Source organism: Heteronotia binoei, chromosome 4, assembly GCF_032191835.1.
Source record: "Heteronotia binoei isolate CCM8104 ecotype False Entrance Well chromosome 4, APGP_CSIRO_Hbin_v1, whole genome shotgun sequence".
Taxonomy (NCBI): Eukaryota; Metazoa; Chordata; class Lepidosauria; order Squamata; family Gekkonidae; genus Heteronotia; species Heteronotia binoei.
In genome coordinates this window covers 143,340,665-143,367,835 of record NC_083226.1, presented here as the reverse complement: position 1 = coordinate 143,367,835, position 27,171 = coordinate 143,340,665, and the positions used below count along the sequence as shown (strand labels likewise).

Below are 27,171 nucleotides of genomic sequence, written 5' to 3'. Positions count from 1 at the left end.
TTGGTCTTAAAGGTGCCATTGGATTCTAACTTTGTTCTATAGCATAAGTTCAGTAATTTTAAAAACTGTCATCCAACAAGAGGGATCAGGTCTTAGAGGACTTTCTTGCGCACATAGTCCTGGAATCAGTTCTGCAGGTGTGTGGTTCCCAATGTTTGATTTGTCATCTGATACTTTGGGTTTGTTGTTCTTTCCTTTAATTGGGTGTACATGTACAGTTCATGTAATAAAGTCTGCTGTCAAGTCTGACAGAATGAATTTGGAGTGAGATTAAATCTAGTCCCGTCCTGTAATGTGATTGATAGTGTTAAAGTTGACTATACCAAATATGGTTTGCATTTGCTAACTTTTATAGTTGTCATTTTAGTAGAAAACAACAATGTTTTCAGAGACTATTAATCTAGGTCAGTCTTAGAGCCATAGTTGGAAATGTGGGTTTCATGCTGAGAAGACAGGTTAAAATGGATAAAAGGAAGTATTTTTTCACCCAAAGGGTGATTAACATGTGGAATTCACTGCCACAGGAGGTGGTGGCGGCCACAAGCATAGCTACCTTCAAGAGGGGTTTAGATAAAAATATGGAGCAGAGGTCCATCAGTGGCTATTAGCCACAGTGTGTGTGTGTGTATATATATAATTTTTTTGGGCCACTGTGTGACACAGAGTGTTGGACTGGATGGGCCATTGGCCTGATCCAACATGGCTTTTCTTATGTTCTTATGAGCCCTTCTAAAGCTGCCACTTTCTGGCTTTGATTGTTCTGCTGCATTTGGAAGGACTTAACTGCTATGGCACATGTTGAGAGCAAGAGTGCCACATTTCCTGCCTCTCATATGAACAGCATGCTGAGAGGAACACTGGTGGTGATGCAAGGTCACTTAACAGTGGCTAGGATTGTTCTCTAGCACTGGCAGGTTCGGAAACAGCTCAGTGGATCCCATAGTGCTGCCTGGGGTTAAAGGTGGGTCCTGGATCTGGAAAAGGTGAAGATTCCTGGTTGAGGTCATTCTCTGCTTTTTGGAAAGACAGCCTGTCAATGTGCTTTTTTACTAAGTGCTCCGCTAAAACTGCTAAACAAGCTTCCAGCTTACCTATTTGAGCAAAACTTCTGCTCTTTTTCAGTATTATCCAAGATAAATTTTGTGGTATCATAAACATTTCAGTAGAAGGACTGCATGATGTCATGACTGAAGATACTGAAACAAGGACATTCAAGGAGTAAGTAAAAGATTAAATTACTCTGTGTTTACTGTACGTGCTGTGATGCTTCTGAGTGAAGATGTGGGGAGCTGGAGTGCTTGGTGTTCATGAATTGAAAACAAAGCTGTCAACTCTGTAATTCTCTTCTATAGATCTATGATGTAGTTTCATCTGGAATATGGTGTGCAAGTTTGTTCACCAATCATACCTCCAAACAGATATGGCAGAACTGGAAAAAATACAGATGAAGGCAGGCAAGATGATTGACTGATTGGGGCATCTTTCCTATGAGGAAAGGCCAAAGTCTTCAAACTAGAAGACTTTAAAAAGTCTTAAAGTTTAGAAAAAAGGCAACTATGAGGGGGCATGGGTTTATAAAATTTTGTATGGAGTAGAAAAAGTGGATAGAGAGAATTTTGTCCAAATCTTTCATAAGACAAGAATTTGAGGTAAACAGTGATAGATGGACAAAAAATTCAAGATTGACAAAAAGGAAGTTGCAGCCAACTAGTGACCCCAGCAAGGGGCCTTCAAGGCAAAGACGTTAAGAGGTGGTTTGCCACTGCTTGTCTCTGCGTACCTGTAAAAAGGATTAGACAGACTGACTGAGGATAGGTTCATCAGTGGCTACTACCTGTGGTGACCAAAGGAAACCTCTGCATCCAGAGGTAGCCAACATCATAGCGGCAGCATCATAGGCTTCTGTACTCTATTTGTTGACCCCACAATGCATTGTGGGCTACTATGTGAAATAGAATGCTGTTCTAGATGGACCACTGATCTGATCCAGCAGGGCTCTAAGTATTTTCTTACACTGCTGAAAAAATATGTCTTGCATGTCTGGTTCATTAATTTATCATGAGATTACAACCAAAGAGACAGAAAGTCTGAGCAGCAGGCAGTGAAACTTGTAGCAGCATACTCATTGTCTTCGACTGAATTAGTTACCTTGGGTGTGTGATGTATCAGTCATGTTGCAGAAGAATTTGGGATGAAGTTAAAAATAGGAATAAGAAGTCATTGGGACAAGAACTAATTCCCACCCATCCACCCACCCCGTAGATTCCAGCTTGTACCTCATTTGAAAGCTACTGGACTGATGCTCCTGTGTAAACCCCAGTTAAAATTGTTGCACTGTGTGAAACACCAAAATCTCAAAAACACAGAGCCCAGAACACAGAGTTAATATATAATTCTATTTATGATGTACTGCAAAAACACAGTTCTGTTAAATTACATATACTGGCATGTAATATATTTTCACAGGAATTTTCTTTGTTAGGCTTTCAACTCCTAATTGAAATCTGAAGTTGAAAATACTTATATTTGTGTTCTTAGTTGCATGCTGATGTCCATTTCTGAAGAGCCCAAAGTGACAGAAGAAGAGGAACCTCCTACAGAGCAGGACAAAAGGAAAAAGATGGTATGTTTTGGACAAGCTCTTAAATTAAAAAAAATAATTTAATGAACAGTAGAATATCTATTGCTCAGTTCAGTTACTTTATTGCTGCCATAGGCAGAGGTTTATGAAACTTTTGAATTTGGTTCAGCTCATCAGCATATAGGTACCTCAAATAAAGTATTGTTATAAATTGTGAGAGAGAGGCTATAATTCTGAAAATATCTCAACTTTCTCAGTGGTACTTTTGGAGCAAGAGAACATTTCTGGTCTATCTAAAAAAAAATTACAGTAAGGCATGAAATGAACACAGAAATAACATAGCAATTATATGAAATGTTTATATTCCTTGCTAAAACTTATTAGGAACTTAATATTAACTGTAATAAGATAATGGTTTACTTTCAGACAGACCTGTAAGCAGTCTGCTTGTCAGGTGTGAAGGTCACATGCAAATAGACTAACAGCTCCCCGAAGGAGCTGATGCATGTTGACACTGGTACAACTGGGACTTACGCAGTTGCCCCACCAAATATATGGATTGGAACTCTGTTGCATCACTTGTCACATCAGCAATAATCCATTACTTTTTTTAAAAAAAAGGTTTGTCCATCACTTCCTCTGGTAGTGTCCTTCATTGCCATATAAATCCAAACCTCTGCTCCTAATATTGTCGTCTCATCCATACTAAGGGGCTCTCCAAGTCTGTGTACTTGGCCTAGAATGTGGAACAGATAATGATCCTGAAAATATTTTCTGAATGGCCTGGGCTTCAGCTTATATTTTTCTAGCGGTTTATATTTCCTAGTGGTGTAACATCTTAAGAGGTTATTGCTTATAGATTTCTTCAAATGCAGTAGTTGATATGTAGGTTCTGTATTTCAAGAGTGCCACGCTTCAGTGAAGTACATATAGTTCTGCATTCTGTAATCACTCACTGAGTCACAGATGTTGATATTATAATTAAACAAGATATAGTGATTAAAAGTGTAAAGTAAATCTAGAGAGGTTTCTGTTTTTACAGAAAAAGATGAGTCATATGATCGAAATAAAATCTTGTTTTTGATCTCTGGAGAAATTTAGAATAGGAAATGCTTTAATTTCAAACCTTACAAGTCTTAACAGCTTACAAATAGCATGGAAATGTTATGCAGTAGATATCACTGGATTCTCAGTTTGGTGAGATACAGGCAAATTGGAAGCACTTTAGACAAAAACTGAGAATATAGCTGGATGTATAGGATTGAATTGATGGGATAGAATAAATTCAGGTGAGTAGCTGTGTTGGGCTGAATTAGGAGAACAAAGTCCAGTGGCACCTTTAAGATCAAGCAAGTTAGCATAGGTTTCCCGTGCATGGAAGAAATAATACGTGCAAACTAATATACAAGTTTATTTATAGAAATATATTATTTTTCTGTTTGTGAGGGACACTTAAGTAAATACTGAAATGAAGCGAGCTAAGATCCTTATTTATTAACATTTTAAATTTTCATATAATAAAAGCTTAAGCACTGATACAATACCTGGGATATATTTGCGTGTGTGTGTGTGTGTACTTGTGCACAGGAGCATAGCTGGATTTCATAAATGTGTAGAGTAAGGTCCTCCACATTGACTCTAATGTTAAAAACTCCCATCTCCCTATTATACAGACACCATCAGAGCTTAAAATGGAATCCACATGTCTATGGGCTTCAATATGTGCTTAAACACTACCGTTATCAAGAAATCATAGCAGAAAACTGAACTACAACCATAAATGAAAGGGTATCAGAATATGAGAGAAAGGTGGAATCAAAATTGTAGACCCAGTGGGAGGACTTTACTGATAATAAAACACCCCGTTAGGAATGGAATTACTGATTGTATTGCCCTCCTTTTCCCTTTCTCTCTTTCTCTCTTTAGTTTTCCTTCTTGCTTTCTAGTTCAAATTTAGCATTCATGTTGAAATGTACTATTAGGCTTCAGCAAAGATATTTAATATTTTTAATCCTGCTCCAAATTTAATAATCAAGTTAAAACAAAGGATTCTTGATCAAAGGGGACATTTGACATCCAGTCATAGTTGATAATGCAGCTGTTCCCACAGGTGGATTTTTGAAATGCACGCTGAGTCCCAGTGTCAAATAAAAGTAGGGGAAAGCTTGGAATGAATCCCACCAAACACGACAGCACACTGTCATACTCATTTAATGACAGAATGGTCTTCTTTGCTGCCTTAGCGTCTGTGCAGGTGCTGTCTGCCTGAGCTATTCTGAATTTTGAAGGGGTTTTACATCAGGCCTTGTTGTCAAGATTTGAAAAATACAGAGGCTCACAGTGACATGTTTGCTAAGCCATTCAGAAGAAGAGATTGGATTTATACCCTGCCATTCACTTGAAGTCTCAGAGCAGTTTACAATCTCCTTTCCCTTCCCTTACCCACCACAGACACCCTATGAGGCACGTGGGGTTGAGAGAGCTCTAAGAGAACTGCTCTTGAGCAGAACAGCTCTTTCAAGAACTGTGACTAACCCAAGGTCACTCAGCAGGTGCATATGGAGGAGTGGGGAATCAAACCTTCTCCCGGATTATAGTCTGCACACTTAGCAGCTATACCAAACTGGCTCACAGATAAAACTGCTTATAAGCATCACTTCCTTGAATTCCATTTTTTTAATGCTGTTTAAGAATAGCAGAACACAATTTAGTCATGTCACTGTTCCTTTTCTTTAAAAGTGATGGCTGGCTCTGATCACATCCAGGTTAGACTGAATCCGATGAAGACAGAGGTCCTGTATCTAAGTCGTGGCAGTCCGGGAGTGGAGGTCTCATTACTGACCTTCAATGGAGCACCACTTGTGTTGATGCCAAAGGTTAAAAGCCTAGGGGTATTTCTGAATTCCTCCTTAATAATGGAGGCCCAGGTGACAGCCACTGCCTTTTACCACCTTTGGCAGATAAAGCAGTTGGTCCCCTACCTCGATTACAACAACTTGGCAACAGTGCTCCATGCCATGGTCACCTCGAGACTGGATTTCTGTAATGCCCTCTATATGAGGCTGCCCTTGTCTCAAACCCGGAAACTTCAACTAGTTAGAATGTTTCAGCCAAGCTGTTAATGTGTCTTCCCTTATGGGAGCACATTCAGCCTGTGCTGAAAGCGCTGCACTGGCTGCCCATCACATACCAGGTTCATTTTAAGGTGCTGGTTCTTACCTTTAAAGTCCTATATGGCCAGGGACCTATATACCTTCGGGACCGCCTTTCCCCACATGTTCCCAGAGAGCACTTTGGCCAGGGTCACAAAACCTGCTCTCAATCCCTGGCCTCAAATAGGCCAGGCTCATGATGACCAGAGCCAGGGCCGTCTCTGTTGTAGTTCCGAGCTCCCTGAAGAGGTTAGGGCCTTGCGAGAGCTCACACAGTTCTGCAGGGCATTTTGTTAATTAGATCACAGGCTACAATGGACTTTGAAACATGTGGACCACCTCTAGCATGACCCTAAGAGCTGTTTTATATACAACATCCAGCTGGAACAGCAGAACAGTTAAACTAAATACAAAACAGAATAGGCAACCATCCATTTTATTAAACAGATTATCATCTAGAGATCAGCAGCACCTCGAATGTTTTTAATATTTTTATGGTTTTATGTTTTAATTGTATTTTGTGTTTCATGTCTATACATGAATATGTAAGCTGCCCTGAGCCTGCTTTGGTGGGGAGGGCAGGATATAAACCTAGATAGATAGATAGATAGATAGATAGATAGATAGATAGATAGATAGATAGATAGATAGATAGATAGATAGATAGATAGATAGATAGATAGATAGATAGATTACTGCAGTGTGTTCCTCTTAGGGCTCTTTGAAGACTGTGTTTAGAAACTTAAAATAGCTCCTCCGCAGCACCTGATTTGTTTAACTAATGTACAGAAATTATATAACTTCTGGTCTGTATTGGCTGCCAGTTAGTTTCCAGGCACAATTCAAAGTTAATCTTCATTGTTATTTTTACACAACTGCTTCAATGATCCCCATATTTTTTTACTCACAACAAAACTTACCTCATGACAGCAATTCCATACCCTTTATACCCACTTCTGCAACTATGCCTTATAAATGAGGGCAACAACAGAAGGGAAGGGTATTCCAGTTTCCCATAATCTTATAGGCAATGTGAGTCACCTTGGTCAATTTATACTTGCCCTTACCTAAATAGGCTGGGACCAGAACTTTTGAAAAACAGCCAATTCCCATGCAAGTCATTTAAAATCTGAAATGAGAGAATCTGATCTATCTGCCTCCATCCTTGGGGGCAAAATGTACAATGTCTAGATACAGGGCCTTTCCTTTGGTGGCACCTTATTTATTTATTTACAGGATTCATATCCCACCTTTTTGCCCTTACAATTTAAAATATACATGATAAAAAACATTATCAAACCATTATGATAAGCCCCACTTTCAAACATACCTCAGAACTACTTTAAAAAGAGTTAACATACATATAAAACAATTGAAAAACATGCAAAACATAACATTGGTTAGAAAGGAAGGATTATTGAAGGAATGCCAAATGAAACAAAAAGGTCACCCGCAGACTGAAGACAGCAACAGAAGGGGTCTAATGAATCTCCTTGGGGAGAGAATTCCAGAGCTTTTGTGCCATGGCTGTTTCCCAGATTGCCACCCAGCAGCACTCAAGACCTCTGAGAAAGACTGCAATGATCAGGCAGGCTCATAAGGGATTAGGGAATTATGGAACACCCTCCCATGTTAAATAATGTTACTATGTACAAATACTTTACCAGGGTTTCTTTTAAAATTATGCTGATTCAAGTGATTGATACTAGTGGTATTTGTATATGTAGCAGATGAGGAGTGCTCTCTCCCACTGACTAGGGATAAATTAAGCTCTGCTTTTCTGGTGCTCTTAAAGTCCATATTATGGTGGCATAATCATGTTAATTGTGCTGCAGTTATTTTTAATATGAACTATAATGTGAACTACCTCTTGTGCTTTTTAATGGAGAGTGCAGCATTAAATTATTTGAAATAAAACTAGCTTTATTTTGTCAGAAGTATCATATTGGGGCAATGTGATTCAGAATTCTTAATGTGAGATTTGGCATACAAATATTTTAGCTGTTGTCTGACACCAGTGTCATAGGTACGGTATGTTCTTTTGTCAAGATTACTGTAACATGAAGTTTTTTCTTAGATAGGTTGCTTTAATAGCAGCAGTGGTTCAAATGCACCTGGAATATTAGTTGGCCATGTACTCCAGCAGGCATATATTTTCAAGGGAATTGTCAAACAAAATGATTGAACAGTGAAGTTTATTACTTTTGTTGAGCTCCTCATACCCTGGTGTGATAAAACTTTGGTAAAGAATGCCTCCTATTGACTAAGTAAAGAATGAACACAAATAATAGCAGAAATGACAAGAACCTACTTTTCCCTTAAAAGTTAAGTGCAGTCTTTTCCACTTGTACATAAATTTATGTGGTGTTTACTGAGCCAATTATAGCTAGGTTGTTCCTCGTTTTGAGAGAGAGAGAGAGAGAGAGAGAGAGAAATAGCGCTTTCTGAGTTCTCTTATTGTTTTGATTAGTGACCATTGATATGGATGGCAGACATAAATGCTGACAAAGATACTTTTTGTTTTGGGTTACAATTTTGGGACCATTCACAATCCATGTTCCCTCTAAGCTGCAGAGCCTTGTGAGCAAAAATTCTACTTTGTGAGCTACCGGAATTAAAGTTGAGCTACTGGCATTAAAGTTGTGAGCTACTGCATAAATTAGTGTACTCTGGGGTCATCCTTCCTGAGCTAAAACAAAAATGTGTGAGCTGGAGGTTAAAAATCTGTGAGCTAGCTCACGCTAACTCAGCTTAGAGGGAACCCTGTTCACAATATGTCTTCATATAGATATCATTAAACAAGTGTGCTTTCAGGTTACAAAATATGAATTGATGCATTTTGCAGTCCTTATGCACAGGAAAACCTTGTTCAGTTGAGTAACTGAGTGAATTCCAGTGACCAGCAGGCACAGTGTATCTGCTTTAAAAGCTCAGTGTGTGATGCATATACCCACAAGATGAGACAGCCTCCTGATGCCTCTGAGCTATACTGTGAATCTCATTGTTGCTATCCTCCACAGCTGCCTTGAGAACTAGAGAAGCTAAGGTGTAATAATACTTGGCCTTGCCATGTTGTTGGATGCTACCAACGACAGTCTCTTGCCAGTTACAACACTTAAACAACTGGCATGACTGTTGTTTAAATCAGCTTTTTGTCATAGATTTGCACAATTTGTGAATCAATTCAGAATAGCTACTGTTGATTAGTAATAGTGTGTATTAGTAGTAATATATGGGGAGTTGTGTGTGTGTGTTTTTTAATAAATCCAGATATTATTTGTATCCCTCAGAGCAGTTCACTGTAATTGAAAATTAGGCTAATGACTTAAAACATTTTGTATGAAGTAGTTGATAATTAGGTTACTTCTCACAGTTAACATCAGATTATCAAAAATGTTTCCATTTCATTAAACATGAAATCTAATGTCTTTAAAAACTCACTTCACACACATGTGGACATTTTCTATACAGTCATTAGCATTTGTAACTTTGAGTGTGTTCTGTATACATTGACAGAAAGTTATGGACTTGTTAAAGCTTTAGGAATTGTTTGATGTTCAAATATTACATTACTCAGGTTAAGAATAAATGTGTCTTCCATGAACTTGGTTTCTCTAATGGAGATACCCTGAGGCATTCTAGTGTATAGGAAATCTGGATTCAGGCCTTTGTTTAGGACAGAAATGGCTTTGGTTGCTGTGACTGATTATCTTTGTTGGGAGAGTTTGCATCCATTTGCACATTTCTGTCCTAATAGGCCACCCACCTCTGATGTAGCCAATCCTCCTGGAGCTTACAGTAGGCCCTGTAACAAGAGCCCTGTAAGCTCTTGGAGGATCGGCTACATCAGGGGTGTGTGGCCTAATATGCAAAGGAATTCCTGCTACAAAAAAGCCCTGGTGCTTGGGACTGCTGTTCGGCCCTGTGGTGTCTGTGCTATAGAGTACCTCAGCATCCATCTGTGCTATAGGATCCCTCGGGATCCATCTTCTCCCTCATGCTATTTAATATGTACTTGAAGCTGCTGGAAGAGCTCATCAAGGGATTTGAAGTGCACCAATATGCAGATGACACTCAGCTCCATTTCTCTTTAACAGCTGAGTTCAGTGCATTTGTGGAATTCCTGGTGCCTAGGGAAGGTAATAGGATGGTTGGGTGACAGTAAACTGAAACTCAGTCTGCACAAGACTGAAGTTCTATTGGTCAGTGGAGAATTGATGTAAAGACTGCAACCTCTCTTGAAGAGCCTTCTTCTCCCCCTGAAAGTGCAGGTTAATCATTTGGGGGTGTTGATGGATCCTGGCCTATACTTGGAGACTCAAGTCTCCTTGGCATCAGCTTCAGCTGATTTGCCAGTTACAGCCCTTTTTCAGAAAGCATGATCAGACCACAGTGATCCATCCAGGTTAGATTATTGTAATGGACTCTGTGTGGGGCTGCCTTTGAAAATGGTACAGAAACTCCAGTGGGTCCAAATTGCAGCAGCCAGGTCATTGTCAGGGGTGGGTTACAGACATTGTATCACCTCTGGGTCGGAAATCTCCATAAGCTGCCCATCCATTTCTGGACAAAATTTAAAGTGCTAGTCCTGACCTTTAAGGCCCTAAATGGCATGTGACCACAGTGCCTCAAGGGTCACCTTGTCCCATACTGTTCAGCCCACCTCCTCATAAGCCCTGCTCTCAATTCCTCTACATGCAGAGGTAAGGCAGGTGGCAGCTGAAGACAAGGCTTTTTCAGGGGTAGCACCTCACTTCCCCTTAAGGCTTGCCTGGCGCCTACTCAACTCTCGTTAAGGTGCCAGATGAAAGCCAGGCTTTTAATATAGGGGCTGATACGTTAAACATTGCTTTATAGTCTGCAGTTAGCCTGAGAAATATTTAAGACTCATTTTAAACTGCTCCATGTTTTATTTTGTGCTATGCTGTAGCTGTATTTTTTTTTATGCCTGGTTAGTTGTGAAAGCAGCGTCACCCCAGAGTCGGAAACGACTGGTGCTTGCACAGGGAGCCTTTCCTTTCTTTTAGTTAAGAGCCCCATGGCACAGAGTGTTAAAGCTGCAGTACTGCAGTCCTAAGCTCTGCTCACGATCTGAGTTTGATCCCCGGCGGAAGCTGGGTTTTCAAGTGGCCGGCTCGAGGTTGTCTCAGCTTTCCATCCTTCCGAGGTCGGTAAAATGAGTACCCAGCTTGCTGGGGGGAAAGTGTAGATGACTGGGGAAGGCAATGGCAAACCACCCTGTAAAAAATCTGCCATGAAAACATTGGGAAAGCAATATTAACCCAGAGTCGGTAACGACTGGTGCTTGCACAGGGGACCTTTCCTTTCTTTTAGTTAATTACTTTCATGTTTTTATTTTTACATTGTAAGTTGACTCAGCCAAAGAGGTGGCATAGAAATGTTCCAAATAAAACACTTTACAGCACTTTTTCAAAGCACTCATACCCTGTTTCTTTAATAGTTGCCAACAGTTCTGCAAGACAGGTTAACAAAGAAGATGAACATTCATGTGTTTCATCACTCTGTTTGTGTTTCAGATATCTAAAAACAGTATGTTTAAAAATTGCAAGCTGTAAGAGCAGCTTCAGGGCATCCCTAAATTTAACATAAGCACACTTTGGTTGATTTATTTATTTTAATTTATCACCTGCACCTTTTCCCCACTCTAGATTTGGGCAGCTTACAACATTTAAGATACAATAAATATAAATAAATAAATAAATGTAACAAATAGAGAGTAATGAAACCAATTAAAATATCTTGACAACAAATTACTTGGAAAAATTAAAACAACTGACCAGCTCCTTCGTTCATAACTTTTTTTTTATTTTTAAAAAACAAAAAAGAACCGGGGGGGGGGGGACTTAAAATCCCGCAACTAAGTTTAAAAAGTTTTTAAAAGAAAAGAAATGTTAATTAAAAGTTGCACAAAACAGAACAGCCTTACATACTTTACAGAATACTGAAAGATCCCACCAGGTTCAAACTTCCCCAGATAGCTGATTCCAAAGAGAAGGGACAACCACTGAAAATGCCCTTGCCTTTGTTGGCAATTTACAAGGCAGGCACCTGGAAAAGGCCCTGCAAGGATGAACTAAGAGGGTCATACTAGGAGAGGTGGCTCTGCAGGTAGGACTGTTTAGGGCTCTATTGATTAAAACCTTAATTAATTATCTGAAGACATGAGCAGTGACTCACAAAAGCTCATACCCACCACAATTTTTTTTAGTCTCTAAGATGCTTACTCTTTTCCACTGCTACCGACAGACAGACTAATGCGGCTAGCCATCTTGTTCTTGTATCATGTAACTTAACAACAGCTACCTGAAATTTCGCCACACACAAAGTGGTTTGTTTATCTTTATATCTGAATAACCAAGATGATTTTACTTCAGAACAGATAAAGTCCTGATTAAAGAATGGAGAGATCAATTCAGCTCCGAAAAGTTGGGGCAGTGAAAAAAAAAGATCCACAGAATCAATTTTGTTGATGTCACAATTACAGAGTTTTATCTGAATATGGATTTCCATTGAATCTTTCTAAAACCAGCACTTTGAATTTGCATGAGAAGCTAACCAGAAGCCAGTGCAGATGCCGAAGTATTGATGATATATGTGCAGATCAAGGGGACTCAGTCAGAAGAAGAGTTGGTTTTTATACGCCACTTTTATCTACTCTAAGGAGGCTCAAAGTGACTTACAATTGTCTTCGTTTCTTCTCCTCACAACACACACCCTGTAAGGTAGTGAGGCTGACCGAGTTCTGAGAGAACTGTGACTGGCCCAAGGTCACCCAGCAAGCTTCTTGTGGAGGAGTGGGGAATCAAGCCCAGTTCTCCAGGTTAGAGTCCACCTCTCTTAACCATGACACCACACTGTGTCTATCCTTCAACATGCTGGCTGTCAGCAATCTAGCAGCTGCATTCTTGACCACCTGAAACTTCCCAAGCATCTTCAAAGGCAGCTGTATGTAGAGCATGTTGTAGTAGTCTCATCTGGGGTGACTTGTCATATGCATCACAGTGGCAAGATCAGAACAGGACAGATGGAGGGAAGTTGGTAGGCTCTACATAGGTGGTATTGTGCTGTCTTTACCACCCTGGACAAGTGTGTTCAGGGTTAGGGAAGAATCAGTCCACACCCTGGGCCTACGTACCCAACCACATGGTCTCCATTTTTGAAGGAATTAACTTCAGTCAACTCTCACCACTTAACCAATCTAGGCACAAGGTCAAAACTGAGATCCCGGCAGCCTGTCAAGCAGGAGGTAGAGCTGGGTGTCATCTACATAATAGTGGCACCCAACTCCAGCCCTCCTGACAACCTTCACTAGAGGGTGCATATCTACATTGGGGAGATAATTAAACCCTGCAAGACCCCAAAGAATAGGACATGAGGATTCAACCTCTCTCCCCTGAGAGCTACCCTCTGTGAGCGTGCTTGGAGGAACAAGGAGAACCACCTCAGTACAGTTCCCCTCACCCTCAGGGAGGCTAGGTGATCATCCACAACCAAATGCACAGCTGGCAGATTCAAAAGATCTATCTCAGGACTCCTCCTAGAGTCTTCTTGCAGGCGTTCACCAACCAGGAAGGGCAGAGATCCAAGGAGCAGATCAGGATCCTATCAAAATCAGGATCCTATCAAAATCAGCTATCAGTGTGCTACCTTGCTATCCGTCTAAGTTTGACAGTAGTAATTTACAGCTCCTCCAACTTAGAAAGAACATTACTTGTTTATTTGGAAAAGTGTAAGTTGAAGGGCACCTACCTCATTGACTCCCAAGGCAGCCCTTGGTATAACATGAGCACACATAGATGCTAATGTTTGCAATAACAACAGTTGAGATAAGGGGGAAGTGTCTGTAAGTGATGTACTAGATTTGCATCATTAAATGTGTAAGAGATTATTTATAGATGACATCTGAGAAACTGCTTGATTATCTTGGGCATGTGAGAGACAGGCATTCTCCTTTATGGAGCTATTTCAGGTGAAACTATGACAAACTGTTTTAAGAAGGGGAAATAGATGGAGGGTCTCGCAGGTACAGCAGGGTACCTCAGTAGATAAATAATCACTTGCTTTAGAATTTTCTGAACATGCTTTTTGCTTTAGTTGGTGTTTACTCATGTCTTCCATCTCTTCCTCCTTTTATCATTGCACAATTTTATTATTGCACAATTGCTGAACTCAGAGAATGGAAGCCAGAACGCTCCATCAGAGTTGATTGAGATAGTATCTGATTTCAACCTATGCCTTTTTCTTAAAGTTGTAGTGGAACTGATTGAACAGTGCCTTCGTTTTGCTATTAAATCCTGATTCCATCAAGCAGTAAGCTGGGCATTTGCACCAGCCTTATGTTTCCCTCCATAAAATGCTGGTCTTCATTCACTGCCCTTGGGCTGCTTAGTCCAAGTAGGTATCAAAAAGAAGCATATCTATTATTGAAGCATATCACTTATGGTTGAGAGACATAACACATGAGGGCTATCTAGCAAAGTCACAACAATTGGCTAAGAAGTCAGGCAGTTTCCTGAGTAATCAGACTATTTTGCCTCCCTGTTCTTCAAGAACATCTACTACTTTGATGTGTGCACCTAAGTTCTGAAAATTGCTTTATAAGATAAGGAGATAGCTGACCAATGTCATACTCTTCATGACAAGATAAATATACACTTAAGCTATTAGCAAAAGCTGCTTTTGATAGGAGTTTCATATTGTCCCCTTCTGTTATCATGTTTGGATTTTTCCCCTTATGTTTACTAAAACATCTGCAGTCCTGTTGTAAGGCATAGCTTCAATGCAAATGTATATATTTCCATAGAAGGTACATCATGAAGTGTTGACTGTGTTTCCAATTATAATATGGAAGAAAGCAGGGGAAAGAGTGAGGGAAATGTATATGTGTGACTATGCTGGGTTTGCACCATTTAATAGCATGTCTGGGTTGTATGTTGTTGCTGTTTTCTAATAGCTTTACTGTTTAGCAGCAACAAAACTGCCCAAACTGTGAACCCCACAGCATTTTCATTTAAATCAGCAGTGTGAATTTTAAAAAGTTTATTTGTTTACAATAACACTTGAAAGTGGTTCACATTAAAAGATAATGTAATCCCTGAAAAGGTGATGCTGGGTAATTAGGGAAACCTTGTAGACAAAACACCACAGGAAGAAGAACTAGGTAAAACTATATTTCCTCATTTCATTGTTTTTTCTGTTGATATTCTCCTTTGGTGTGATTTTATTTGCATTCCCCCTCCTCATTGCAGTGGCTTGTGTGGGTCTGCTGACCCTCACAGTATTTCATTTTCAGGCATCACTAGGGGAGGTGTTGCAAAAGACAGAGTCCTGTCTCCATGAGTACCTTGCATTGACAGTTTGTAGGATCCAGCCCTAACATCTAAAAATTAGGGTTTTTTAAAAAAGAAACCTATACTTAAAAACCAACAGCAATAAAAACAAGAGCAGTATCAACAGTCGGGTCAAAATCTCAATTTCCAAAAGCTTGACAGAATAGCCATGTATAAAAAGAAACAAGAGAGTCCCTGTTCTGGCTTCATGTGGAAGGGTATTCATAGTTCAGGGGCTCCTGTAGAAAAGTTCTACTCTTATTTGACAGCAATTTAAAAGTAGTGACATCTGGAACAGAGCACAGTTGACTGATGCTGAAAGACAGCTGGGAAGGTGAGAGGCTGTCTTATTTAATTCCATGTATCAAATGATGCTACTATATATTTCAGCATTGATGCATTTTTCTGTTGGATCATAACTGTGAAGTATAGGCAGATTAGCTTGGAAGAGTAGTGTATCTTGAATATAATGCAGTAATTTTTTAAAAAAGAAAATCTAACCATAAATTCATTAACTGCAAAAAGTATTAATTATTAATGTGGTCTACAGATTACTTTTGCTCTGTATTACTTTAGCTCTTGAGACTCTTTGAACCCAGTGAGTAAATACTCCTGGCCTTTAAGGCATTTTTAGATCAATCTAAATTCCTAAATTAGTTAGTCTCTTGGTAGTTCCTTTAATTCCACAAAGCCAAATGTGTATCAAACTAAGCTCTAATAGCAATTCTTACCATTATGCTAGTCCTTATTTTCAGAAAGATGTCTCAAATGATGTCTTCAGGCATAAGTATAGTAGCAGCTTTCCCCACAGAAGTTATAACAATTTAAGTAATTTAATGTAGATGGTGCTGATTGTCTCATGTCACTATGCAAACCTCAGCAGTTGTCCCGCAATTGTGATGTAGGTGTTTATATGGGGATGGATCCTGCTAACTTGTAGTACAGCCTCCTTCCCACACTTAACTATCATCCCATTTCATACATGCAGTCTTATGAGCTACAAAATAAAATTTTCTAATTTAATTCTGAAATTACATTTTCTACTCTCCTGAAATTGATTTTGGTCCAAATTAAAATTTTTCTTCCATGCCCCCTCTCCAACACACACCCTTCCTTATTTGCTATTTTTGTTTAGCATAACAACCAGCCTGAAGAAGATACCTGCAGACTAGCTGATCATTTTGTAATGCTTTGGGTGGTCCTAAGGTTAGCCTATCGACGTTTTTGATTTTTTTTGTTCTGGTGGACCAATATAGTTGCCAACATCTTATAAGCAGACCAGTCTGCTTTCAAAGTTAATTTTTCTGACACTTTAAATTCCAGAATCATGAATTATCTCCACAGAGTCAATTTCTCTGACCAGTTCTTCTTGCCCCTTAGTACTCCTGCAGTTTTTGATGTGTGCTGGCTTGCCAAAACTTATTTCAGCCTTGTTATGGTCATTGTCATTGTTCAAAAAAATCTGTAAGGCTATGCTCACTTTACTATAAATTATTTGTCATTGATTTTCATATCTCTCATTCATAAGATAAGTGGGATTAGTTCAAATTCTTTGCCAAAAATAGATTTCAAGTGTATAGCTACACAGCTTCATCCAGCAGAGTTCAGGGTAGGCCAACAATGAAATATTTGGGGAGTGGAGTACCTCAAGTATTTGTCCTGAGACCTGCTTTAATATCTTTATAAATGATTTGGATGAAAGAATAGAGGGAATGGTTATTACATTTGCAGATGATATGAAATTGGGAGGGGTAGCAAATACAGTAGAAGACAGAGACAGGATACAGGATGATCTTGACAGGCTGGAAAACTGGGTTCAAACAAATAAAAGGAATTTTAACAGGGATAAATGTAAAATTCTGCATTTAAGTAGGAAAAATCAAATGCATAATTATAGGATGGGGGGGTGTGTCTTGGCAGTAGTATGTGTGCAAAGGATAAGATAAGATAAGATAAATTTATTCTTATATCCCGCCCTCCCCCGCCAAAGGCGGGCTCAGGGCGGCTCACAGACATGGAAGACCATGATATAAATAAAATACAATATAAAACAAACAATTTTAAAATACTATTCAGTTGCGATACAATTACATAGTTAATTAAATAGATAAAACAGGTGCTATAAAGTGCTATTGATCACAATCATGCACAAGATGGCTGGATGGCTACAGATCCATTTAGCCAGGTTCTGTCCCAAAGGCAAGCTGAAACAGAGAGGTTTTACAAGCCCTGCGGAACTGGCTCAGGTCCCTCAGGGCTCTCACCATCTCTGGAAGTTGATTCCACCATCGAGGGGCCATTGCTGAAAAGGCTTGCTCTCTGGTTGTCTTCAGTCTAGCCTCTCTTGGCCCAGGGATTTTTAAAAGGTTTTGAGAGCTAGATCTCAGCGCTCTCTGGGGGACATATGGGGAGAGGCGGTCCCTAAGGTAGGCAGGTCCTCGGCCATATGTAGGATGTAGGGGTCTTAGTGGACCATACACTGAACATGAGTCAGCAGTGTGATGCGGTAGCTTAAAAGGCCAATGTGATTTTGGGCTGTATCAACAGAAGTATAGTGTCCAGATTACATGAAGTGATGGTATCACTTTGCTCTGCTCTGGTTAGACTGCACCTAAAGTATTCTCTTCAGTTTTGGGCACCACAATTAAGAAGGATATAGACAAGCTGGAATTTGTCCAGAGGAGGGCAGTGAAGATGATGAGCTGTCTGGAGACCAAGTCCTATGAGGAAAGACTGAAGGAGTATGTTTAGCTTGGAGAGGAGACAACTGAGAGGTGTACTCAAAGAGCTGTCATATAGAGGATGGTGTGCAGTTGTTTTCTATGGCCCCAGAAGGTTGAACAAGAGCCAACAGTTAAAATTAAATCACCATAGTTTTCGACTAAACATTAGGAAGAACTTCCTGACAGAGCAGATCCTCAGTGGAACAGGTTCCTTGGAAAGTGGTGGGCTCTCCTTATATGGAAGTTTTTAAACAGAGACTGGATGGCCAACTGACAACAATGCTGATTCTGTGAATTAAGCAGATCATAAGAAGGAGGGCAGAATGGTTGCATCAGCGCTTAATTCTCATGGCCCTTTCTTATACACCCAGGGAATACTGTTCACCACCTTAGGGTTAGGCAGCAATTTTTCTCTAGGCCAGTTTGGCCAGATTTCCTGGAGGGTTTTTTTTTATTTTTATTTTTTGCTATCTTCAGGGCATGGAGCAGGTGGCACTGGAGGTGTTACTGGAGGTTTGTGAGTTTCCTGCATTGTGCAGTGGTTTGGACTGAATGACCTTTGAGATCCCTTCCAACTCTATGGTTCTATGATTCTCTTAACTAGATTACAGTTCCAAGATGCTGGGTGCATATCCTTATAATGCCAGCCTCTCAATTCACATATTGAATCTTGCACAAGTTATGGTTTTTGTGGTATTTAATGTTTACATTGCATTGGGGTATAATGCATCCTGCTAAGCTGTTCTGTACAAAAGCTACTACCAGCTATAATTTTTCAGTGAGACTTTTATAATTAGAAAACTGCTAAGGATGGTTAAACTAATCTGAAAGAATAAGTGATTTTTTAAAATTGTTGCCTAGGGAGATGAGATACTATTAATAAGTTGACAGTTACTGTATAAGCTGAAGTGTGAATACAGTGTTATCCCTTTATAGACCTTTGTTCAGGCTACAATACTGTGACAGGCACTCAACGTTAATTTGCTAAAGTAATATACAGTGTCTTGCAGAACAAAATTCAGAATTTAGCTAACTGTATTTTCTCATTTCCCTTCTTTATTCTCCTAGGATTATTTTTAAGCGGATCCTTTTCTTAAAGCATGATCCTTTTCCTACAGCATGATAACCCAGTATGCCAGTGACCAACACCTATATAAATACAGCCCTTTTCCATACATGGTACATACTAAAAGCAGTTTAGTGGGGTGATGTCTATCAAACTGGGGGAAAGTTGAGTTCTTCCCTCCTTTGGCGCTCTGCAACAATGTATCTTTCATCTGTCCTTAAATAGAAAAAAGTAAAAATAGGAACACAGAAAAAGTCTTACATTAGAAAGATGTATTTTCTACAGTGCTTCTTTGTAGCCTTGTGTAGGCAATTCATGTTTCTTTATTTGTATATTTGGGTTGTGAGTAATTGGTAGCTATTGTCTCAAAGAATGTGGAGGCTGCAGGAGAAGAGAAATTCTTTTGTCCAATGAAGACCGAAATTGCCTGGGAGCATACTTATAACAGTATTGCTCTGTTCTTTGATTAATGTTGACAGCTGGGGGGTAGCAATCAGGGGAGGGGGAGCTTGCCAGTAACATTGCTGATGATGCACTGACATAACTTATGGGTTGCACCAGAAATGATGCTATCATATGGGGCTACACTGTAGCATTTACCTCAAACTCTAATGCTCTCGGTCACATGATGTCACTTCTAGGTCATGGTGGAGGTGGAGTCAGCACATTTGCCAGTACTATCAGTCTGCCCTTCCCCACATTCTCTTGCAGTGTCCCAGCAGGTAGCAGCAGGGGAAGAGGGTTGCCGATAAGGCATCTTTCACCAGACCAGGACATCTGGCAGTCCTATCCTTGATGGAGTAGAAAGATGTTGACTTGACAGATGGAAAGATTTCCCATTCCACGATGCAAAATTAAAAGCAAACATCTCTGTCCCAGACTACTTTCTGGGAGAAATAGGAGCTACTGTCTTCACCACAACAAAAATAATTATGTAGTTTCCCATCAGGCTCTATACTGGCTGATTCAGAAGTTGATATTACAAGAGAAATAGAAATAAAAGGAACTACTTGGTCCGACTCCAGACAATAGAGTGGATTCAGTTATCCTTCTCAGAGCCTTCCTCTTTCTAAGTAGCTTTTTCTCCAGTGGAAGGAGGAAGGCTTTATATTTTGCTCAGTTGAATGGCAGGATAAAGGTAAGATCGATCCCAGTTTTACCAAATTTGCTGGATTTTGATTTATATATTTCTTACCATTAACATGGTAATCTAAATGCAGTTTAATAATCTATTAATTTATTTTTAGAATTCTTCATTTTAGAAAAGCTTTTTTCTGTTTCTCTTTTTTCTCCTATTTTACAATACAAAACATTTTAAATATGGAAATTATAGATTTATATAAGTAAACATAGTAATTACATACTATCTTCAGTAATATATTATTGGCATTAATGAATTCAGTTTAACTTTTAATCCCATATCTAAAATTCATTTATTGGAAATCATCTTTGGCAGCTTTCTTTCTTGTGCCAGAGAACAGTACAGGAAGGGCTAGATGTCCTTAATTTAACCAGGAGTATCAATATATGTAATTCTCCACAGGCGAAATTCTGAGAATGCTTAAATCCAGAAACTAGAACAATGAACAGACAAGACAGATCTTTTTAGTTCTGAGAAAAAACCCAGGTTTTTTTTTGGGGGGGGGGTTTGGAGGGGGGGCAGAATAATGCCCTTTATAGCTATTGCTATGCAACCACAACAATATTACCAGTTAAAGCCTTGGTTCCTGTCAGAAAAGGTCAGGGGGAGGCAGGGCTTCCCGGGCTGTTTTGGCTTTTGAAGGACTCATTGGACAAGGCCTGGTATCAGCCACCACCCAACGTTACCATGCAACCTGCATGATTCGCTCAGGCCTATCTGCTTGCTACTGTTCAAGAACAGTCACTTCACTAAAGCCAATGTGGTGTAGTGGTTAGAGTTTCAGACTCGGATCTGGAGATTCAGGTTCAGATCCCCTCTCTACCATGGAATCTTGCTGGGTGACCTTGTTCCAGTCACACATTCTCAACCTAACCTACCTTGTAGGGAGGAAAGGGATTCAGGGGAAAATGAGATGCCCCTTACAAGTCCTCATAGGTTCCCCACTGCACAACTTAGCCTGGCCTCGCAGCCAGTACTATGCAACTCAGCCAAAATTTTCCCAGGGGGAGGCTGCCAGGGCTAGGGAAGGTAGGAAAATTGAAGATGAAAAAGGGAGGATAAGGGTAGGTTGGCTGTTGACTAGGAAGAATAGGAAGTAGGAAAAGGCAAGAGGCTATGAGGACTTTAAGGGAAGAGAAAGGAAATAGTAGGGGGGGATTAGATGCCCCCCACAAATCTTAGAGAGTCTTCCACGTGTATTTTTATAAAGAACAAGTAGAATTTTTTACCTACAGCAGGAAGGAGATGTATACGTGGGAATCTGTGAAAACAAGGTTTAGTGCGCTTATCAGAGTCTCATTCTGCAGGTAATTCCATCAAATGTAAAACAAACCATCCAGATTTTGTGATTTTATATAGGCTCTACCAAAAGGTACAAATTGCTGTTCAGGCTTGTGGAGTTTGTCCTGGTCAATGAATAAGAGGTTTTAATTTCTAAAATGGGGAGTTCTTTTGCTGTACTAAACACTGCTTCTTATAGTGAAAGCAAGTGCCTGAAAAATAAAATTGTCTGGCTATATGCACCATCACAATGAAGGCCTGCTTATACAGAGATTTTCTAGGAAGACTACTATTATTGAGCAATGCTGAAGGGTGAGAGTTCTTTGATGCTCTTAGGAGGCCAGGACAGTGACAGAGACATCAGGGCTGATTCTACAGCAGGTTCTGCTTATCCACTCAGTAACTGGTCATTTATGGTACTGCAGGAGCAGCCCCAGTGCCTCCATAGCCACCTTTAGCCCCCACCCCAGCCCCGCTTCCAACAGCGATAGCTGCATTTTTCTTACTGAACCACAGCATGAGCCAGCTGCTACCATCACCACCTGCAAATTGCAGCAAACTTGGGTATTCAGAACTTGGCAGTTTTAATTTCAGATTTCCCCTTAGATACTTTCAGGAAAGTATCATGCAGCAGTTGCAGGATATTTTTTATTATTATGGAGGATTCTCTAATCATTACTTGGGGAGAGAGGTATTCTTTTAATCAGCTTTAAAGCTGCAATCTCGCACTGCTGCCCTCTAACCCTGTTGCTTTTAAAACACCATTAGAGGGACCTCCCTATGTGGTGTCCAGTCTTAAAGCGCTGAGGGAGAATGTCCTGCTCGTGACAGAAAAATCTTACAAGTGCATATTTTGAGTGAAAAAGAGCCAAAACGACTTCAGGTTCGTTTGTTTGTTCATTCAGTTTTAATATGGTCAATGACCAGCACAAATCAGAACAAGTTAACATAAGCGAAAAGATGAAGCTAAAATACTTACAAAATATTTGAGTATCATTTAAAATAAGAATAGAGGAATAGTGTATATAAGATAACAATTAAAATTTCGCTTCAGAATATATTATATGTCTGCAAACTTTATATGCAATTGGAAAAAATTTTGCACATGGACCTGTAATCTGTGGGTTCACACCCAAAAAACCCCTTCCTACTGACTTCAGAATCAGAAGAACTGGAATGGCCCTGGAATCTACTTATTAAGGGACTAATTAACCTTGCCCGTATCTCCTGGTGAGATTGGCATGAGAGGAGAACATGTTCAATGATTTCAATGGTCCTGGCTCCAAAAGGGCAGGCTCTCTCATTCTTAGGGATCTTTCTGTATCTCCTCTCTAGAACTGCAACGGGGAGTGCATGCCATCTAGCTAGGGAAAAGGCTCTATGGTGAATGGGGGATGAAATGAAAGATACGCTGCTGCTGCTACAATGTATATAGAATTATCTGGTGCCAAAAAATTTCACTAAGATCTCATTGCTGTTTGGTATCAAGAACCCTCTGTCTGGTGATGGCTTTTGCCTGGTCTAAACCTATATCTAGGAGAGAGTGTGGGGAAAGACCTAGCTCATCAATTTATGGTAGACCGCTGTTAACCAAGAAGATCAAAAGCCATCTTGAAGGACTAACGATGGCACAATAATTTAATTTGAGCCAAAAGTTGATAGAGGCTAGGGTTACCCTGGCCTCTATTTTAATCAAGCCAGATTCCAAGCACAGGCTTGCATTGGAAACACATCTGGGGAGTCGTAAAAGCACCCTTATAAACTTTGATTGCACTGATTCCAGGGGAGCGAAGCAAGAGGATGAAGCGAAAGAGGAAGAGCAAGAGGCGAGCAGTCCTCCCTGTGTCACCCCGCTAGAGTGTAGTGTACCACAGGGAGCTATTCTCTCGCCAATGATGTTTAACATCTATATGCGCCCCCTTGCCCAGATTGCCAGAGGTTTTGGGCTGGGTTGTCACCAATATGTAGATAACACGCAGCTCTATCTGTTGATGGACGGCCATTCAGACTCCACCCCAGACCATCTGACCAGGGCGCTGGAAGCAGAGGCTGGTTGGTTGAAGCTGAGCCAGCTAAAACTTAATCCAACTCAGACGGAGGTCCTGTATATGAGTCGCGGGGGGCTGGGACCAAGCATCCAGCTCCCCACCCTGGATGGCACACCTCTTGTGCCAGCTCAGAAGGTGAGGAGCCACCCAGTGTCACACTAGATGCCACCCAGTGTCACCCACTAGATGACACCCAGTGTCACACGGCCTGCTTTTTTCCATCTCCAGCAGGCCAGGCAACTAGCGCCGTTCCTAGTTCCTCGGGACTTAGCTACAGTGATCCATGCAATGGTCACTTCCAGATTGAATTACTGTAACTCGCTCTATGCAGGCTTGCCCTTGAGGCTGACCTGGAAACTCCAGCTGGTGCAGAATGCGGCAGCACGATTGCTGACTGAATCGCCTGTACAGGCAAGCAGTCGGCCGATGCTGCACAGTCTGCACTGGCTACCAATTGAGTACCGGATCCGCTTCAAGGTATTAGTACTGACGTTTAAAGCCTTGCAAGGCCTGGGACCGGCATACCTTAGGGACCGCCTCTCCCCATATGAACCCCGGAGGTTGTTGCGTTTGACCTCCCAACATCTTTTGACCACCCCTGGCCCAAAGGACATCCGCCTTGCTTTGACCAGGGCCTGGGCTTTTTTGGACCCAACCTGGTGGAATCAGCTCCCTCTGGAGGTCCGAGCCCTCCCAGATTTGTTACCATTCCAGAGGGCCTGTAAGATGGAGCTGTTCCTCCAGGCCTTTGGCTAAAGTAGGCGGGCATCCTTAATTAGTCACACCATCTAACTGGCCTCCCCACACTGACACTGACTACCATCTGGACTGGAGGAGATCGGGTCGACATAACTGGCATTTTGGACACCTAGGTTAGGTGTCTACCTTTTCCACGCTGCCTTGATTTGCACTTAAATTGAGCTATTAGCTCAACTGTCTTCAATTTTAACTTTTAAAATGTCTTTACTGTTTAATTGTTTTATTTATCTATGGTGGTATTGTTGGTTTTAATTGTATGATATGTTGGAATCCGCCCTGAGCCCTTATGGGAAAGGGTGGAATAGAAATCCACCAAAATAAATAAATAAAAAAAATAAAATGATGGGCCTAATATTGTTCCATATAAGACCTTGGCTAGGGTTTTGGCCTGCTATAGCTTGAGTGCAGCAGAAACAAATTGCCCTCCTCTAGTTTGGAAAAATGTTGATACGGCCTGGACTGATTTTTGGCCAAGAGCAGCCGCATGCTCATGGGCATTCCTCGAACCTGATGGTTGTAATATGGCTCCGAGATATTTAAGCCTCTCTACCTGCTCAATCTTGTGCCTCTTGATAGACCAGACCCTCTTTTTCGTTCTTATCCCAAAATACATTATTTTTGTTTTTTGGTAATTAATTACCAACTGATTCTCATCACAGAAGAGGCTAAATGCCTGAAGTGCTCTTCTGAGCCCCACAGGGGTTCTAGAGCGGAGTTAATGTGTCATTGGCATATAGGCGGGCAGGGACCTTTCTATTGACTAAAGTGTTATTTAGGAAGTGTTATTTAGACTACTACTCTGGTTTCTCTTCAGATCGCAAATCAAATCTTTTGGACTGCCAGTTTGACTGGTTGACTGTGACAGTTCTTTTGGTGTGGAGCTTTTTTCATCACTTTGCTCAGTCTCACCTTTTCCCCTGCAGTTCTTGTCTTAGCATCTGCCTTGCATGGCTGTTATGAAACTGAACTGAGTCTTTTCCCTGCTTTTGAAAAAATAATAATAATACAGACATTAAGGTATTTTAGCAGTTTGCTGTTTTTAATGAGCTAGTGTTGCTGCTAAAGGTTAATTTTAACTGATGTAGTAGCAGAATTCCTCTTCCAAAGCGTTCGACTGTTGGATGATGTTCCTGAGGGTAAGAACTGTAAAAAACAAAAGACTTTTTTAGAATAAAAAAAAATTGCAAAGATTATAAAATAGATGAATGAGTCATAGTTGCACTGGGTTTACCTACTGTTTTCATTGTTATTTATTGTTCTTATCTGTTTTTTACAGCTTGCGCTAAAGGACCCAGTACACTCTGTGTCACTGCAGCAGTTTGTATACGAGAAGTTGAAGGCGCAGCAGGAGCTGTTGGGAGAGGCAGGCTTTCAGGCACTCATGGAAACAGTAGATGCAGAAATAGTCACCCAGCTTCAGGACTTCTTACAGGGCTTCTGAAGGAACAGAGACCAGGTTTTCTGTGCCTCTTTCTTCACTTCTGCTTTATGAGGGCAGCTTCAGTCTATCTCCAAAACCCAGCTTTAGACAGAAGAGAGAATTTCTGTTGAAAATTAAGAAACAGGCTATAAAACTAGATTCCCTCCCCACAAAGACAAGATTGAAATAATAACTGTAAATTATCTAATTAGTTTTACCTTCCTGTTTCACCAGGTTGTAATTTATATACAGGGAGAAAGTTGGTATAAGGGTGGTTCTGCGAAAGAAGCTGTGTCATTTACAGTTTAGTAACCTGTCACAGCTTTGGACTTAACAGTCATGTGCTCCTAATACTTGTGGAATTGTGGCCATGGAGATTTTTTCACCTATTAGATGAGCTTGCCTGGGCTTTCAGGATTGCTACTTACTCTTAAAACTGTATTAACATTTAAGACATTTAAAAGAACTGGGAACATTACAGTGGGCAAGTATGTAACTGTCCTTGATCAAGCAACTTACATAGCATAAACCTAATGATACAAATAGCCAAAAGTATTCTTAACATTTCCTCTATGGGGAGCTGAACACCAGTCTTTTGCATGAAAAAGTAACTGATGAAGTCATCCAGATTTTAAAATTATTATGCTGATCCCTGTAGGAAAAAAAGATTTTAGTAAGTTTTCTCTTGTTTTATCTCTCTGAAAATTGTTTTGATTTAAAATGTAGCACATAGACACAAGTGATGGTTTTCAGTCTATGTGAAATTCAAATTGATACCTTCTCCCAGCCTGGTAGTATGCGCCCAGAAAGAAAAGGGATGAAACAGTATGCATTTTCTGTTGCAGAAAAAAAAAGCGCCCTCTTCAGAGATTTAAGGATGAGATGCAATGTTTACCAAGGTTATATGCCTCTGAACAATGGAAGTGATGGTCTCCAAATTAAATATTCAATGAACTGGGGAATAAATATTCAGTGCTGGGGAAATGACTGTAAATCAGGGAAATGAGTTGGGAAGAATTCTGGATTCCTGTATTATTTTAGAACAGCATTCATGTCTCTTCCAGTCCCTCATCTTGCTTGGCTTTCTTAATCCTGCACCTCCTATTTTAAGGAGAGGCTCTTTTCTTTTTGGACAAGGTTTCCTTGGTCCTCGATTGTAAGAAATCAGTCTGTTTTTAAAGAAAGCAATTGACAATATACTAACAAAATGTTAGTATGATATTTGTGCAGAAAGCTGGCAATAGTATGTAACTATGGGGAACAAAGATTTCCTTGTAAACTGTAGATTGCAAAGTGTACTAGAAATTCTGATGCTTCCAAACAACAAAAAAGTAAAATTTCAATTAAATTTTCCAAAGATATATTGCTTCTCTTATTCTGTATGTTGTTCTCAGACTGCACAAAAGACTTATCAGTAATTCTGAGGCAATACCCCTTTTAACATGCTTGTTGTAGCTTCTAAGAACAGCAGCTCACTGAATTTTAAGTAGTAATATTGCTGTACACAGATCATTCCTTGCTGCAACTCCAGTGACCTTGGATTTCTCTAATTCAGAGATTTTGGCTCCAAAAGAGTTTGGCTTGAAAGACCCATAATATTAATATATTGTACTGTTAACCACTTTCTAAATTAAATGCATTTGAATTGAG

The 27,171-nt window shown here is 40.2% G+C and overlaps 1 protein-coding gene across 1 annotated transcript in view; it reads left to right on the top strand.

Moving 5' to 3' along the window:
- Positions 1 to 26,882, top strand: part of IPO11 (importin 11) — a 107,162-nt gene extending 80,280 nt beyond the window's left edge. The window contains exons 28-30 of the mRNA XM_060235924.1: positions 1,123 to 1,218; positions 2,539 to 2,623; positions 25,378 to 26,882. Coding sequence (XP_060091907.1) covers positions 1,123 to 1,218; positions 2,539 to 2,623; positions 25,378 to 25,542 — 346 coding nt within the window. The 3' untranslated portion in view covers positions 25,543 to 26,882. The remainder of the gene's footprint in view (positions 1 to 1,122; positions 1,219 to 2,538; positions 2,624 to 25,377) is intronic.
- Positions 26,883 to 27,171: the final 289 nt, after the last annotated feature.